This window comes from Sinocyclocheilus grahami, unplaced genomic scaffold (genome assembly GCF_001515645.1).
Source record: "Sinocyclocheilus grahami isolate Dianchi unplaced genomic scaffold, SAMN03320097.WGS_v1.1 scaffold12179.1, whole genome shotgun sequence".
NCBI lineage: Eukaryota > Metazoa > Chordata > Actinopteri > Cypriniformes > Cyprinidae > Sinocyclocheilus > Sinocyclocheilus grahami.
The window spans coordinates 1-2,587 of record NW_015514262.1 but is presented as its reverse complement, the minus strand read 5'-3'; the positions used below and the strand labels follow the sequence as shown (position 1 = coordinate 2,587).

The 2,587-nt window shown below is 38.7% G+C and overlaps 1 protein-coding gene across 1 annotated transcript in view; it reads left to right on the top strand.

Annotated features, from left to right (window-relative positions):
- LOC107578825 (E3 ubiquitin-protein ligase MARCH6-like) overlaps positions 1-2,485 on the top strand; it is a gene marked incomplete at its 3' end in the record, with an annotated part of 3,594 nt that extends 1,109 nt beyond the window's left edge. The window contains exons 4-7 of the mRNA XM_016264735.1: positions 583-764; positions 976-1,110; positions 2,117-2,206; positions 2,300-2,485. Of these exons, the coding sequence (XP_016120221.1) occupies positions 583-764; positions 976-1,110; positions 2,117-2,206; positions 2,300-2,485 (593 nt within the window). The remainder of the gene's footprint in view (positions 1-582; positions 765-975; positions 1,111-2,116; positions 2,207-2,299) is intronic.
- Between the last annotated feature and the right edge of the window lie 102 nt (positions 2,486-2,587).

The following is a 2,587-nucleotide window of genomic DNA, read 5'->3' as shown; positions in this document are numbered from 1 at the left end:
TTATTACAATGATGAGATTCAAAAAGGATTCAGAAGTACTATAAGTTGTCAGTGAATAACATTTCAGTGTTCATCACACAAAGCTATCATATGACGTCACAAGACTTAAAGCACATTAGTCTTAAGGACCTTTTTAATGACATTTTAATGGTGTTTTAAAGCTGTTGTTAAAGTTTGAATATTCAGTCCCTGTTCCTTGTAATTGCATGTTGACAGCGACCAGCACAGCAACATGAACTTACTATAGGGTTAGGATTAGGGTTTGGTTTAGGGTTAGTTGCTTGTAATTATCCATAATTTACTGGTATTGCTATATTAAATGCATGTAATTTGTAACAAGGACACTGTAAAATAAAGTGTTGCAGAAACTTCTCCTTTTATGCTCCATGGAATAGTAACAGAATTCATATTACCGTTTATTTTTGTTAAAATAAATGCAGCCTTGGTGATCATAAGGGACTATAGCTTTTAAAAATATTATAATTAGCTGTTATTAAATATTTTCTTTTATGCTTTCAGAGAGAGAGAGCATCTCACGTATTTCCAGCAGTGCTTTGAATTCTTTATTTGTGTTTATCACAGTGTTCACTGGACGCTGGCTGATGTCCTTCTGGACGGGCAGTGCTAAGATCCATGAGCTGTACACTGCAGCGTGTGGGCTGTATGTGTGCTGGCTCTCCATCAGAGCGATCACAGTGATGCTGGCCTGGATGCCTCAGGGGCGGAGAGTCATCCTGCTCAAGGCTCAGGAGTGGACCCTCATGGTACTGAATGCAGTGGTTTCATTATGGCTTAAAATTTTCTTCAAAAATGGAATGGACAAAGTAGTTTTAAAATAGGAGTTTGAGGTTATTTTACTGCAACATACATGGCTTTAAAACTATTGACATTGCATACAAAGGAAATCAATGTCTGCTTTGTCTATTCCTCTCTTTTTCCATTAATGTGCCGTGTTGGTGATTTGTGTGAATTCAGATTATGAAGACATTGATTGTGGCTGTGCTGTTGGCTGGAGTGATCCCTCTGCTCTTGGGACTGCTGTTCGAGCTGGTCATTGTAGCTCCTCTTAGAGTGCCGCTGGATCAGACGCCTCTGTTCTACCCCTGGCAGGTAAAGCACGAGTCCTGCTCTTAAAGGCACAGTTCACCCTGAAAAGAACAGATTTATTTACAAATATGTTGTTCTAAACCCCTGTGACTTTCTTCTTTGTAACACAAAAGGTTTATTGTAAAGAATATTCTTTCTGCTCTTTTTCATTTAATGAAAGTGAATGTGGACTGGGCCTGTCAAGCTCCAAAATGACACAAAATCCCACCATTAAAGTATCAAAAGCAGTCCATATGACATGGTTGACATTTGGTCACACTGCATGTTAGAACCAGTGGCTCTCAAAGGACATATCTTTTTTTTATTCAGTTTTTCTAGACAAATCAATTTGAAATCATGAGGGTAAATAAATGACGAAATTGTCATTTATTGAATGTCACCGGAGAAAATTTGTTGATGGTCACAGTGTATAAGGTTTCTCCATTAAGAAGCCGCATGTATGTTAAAGGGGTACTCCACCCAAAAATGAAAATTCTCTCAATATTAACTCACCATCATGCTATCTTAGATGTGTAAGACTCTGTGAGTCCATTTAATGGGACAGGTACGCTTGCATTACATGGACTCATGGAGATGAAGTATTTTTTTTTAAGTCTTTGTTAATCTGAAGAAATATACATTTGAGACAGCATGAGGGTGAGTAAATGATGAGAGAATTTTTTGGTATTTAGTATTGTTAGTTATTTATGCACAAATAGTTTAAAAATAACATTGCCGTAGCAACTTTATCTTACATGTCCGGTGTGTGTGTCAGTATTTGTCTGACCCAGCTTTTGTTTTTGTGCCTTGTACTGTTCTCTGTTTGAGTTAATAAGCTGTGTCACCGATGTACCGGAAAACAGATTTTGGTTGGATATACTCCAGCAGCAGGCAGTTTTTCAAAAGACTCCTTTTGCCCTACTAATCTAATCCATCCTGTTTGAAGAACTTAATTTCCACAGGCACTAAGTGGGGCAGAGGTATGATCATGCCAGTGGTATTGACTCTTATTTTTCTCTATATCGTTAAGGACTGGGCTTTAGGAGTGCTGCATGCCAAAATCATTGCTGCCATCACCCTCATGGGTCCCCAGTGGTGGTTGAAGACCGTTATTGAGCAGGTTAGTGGCTGCAGTGACTATCGTTTGCTCATGATCTCTGTGCTGCTGTTACGGGTTACGGGCTCACTAACTGAATAATTTACTGCTTTTCAGGTGTATGCCAATGGAATCAGGAACATTGACCTTCATTTCATCATCAGGAAGCTGGCGGCCCCGGTTATTGCTGTACTGCTGCTTTCTCTCTGCATCCCTTATGTGATTGCTGTAGGCATCGTCCCCCTTCTAGGTAGGTATAAACAATGCTGTGCTAGTCATAAAGCTCTCAGTTTCTCAGAACATGTTTGTATTAGGCATAGTTGTATTTGGTGTAAATTTAACTTTTATTTATTTGTTATAAATTTGAAAATGATGCTGCTGTAATTGTTCAGTCAGTCAAAAAAC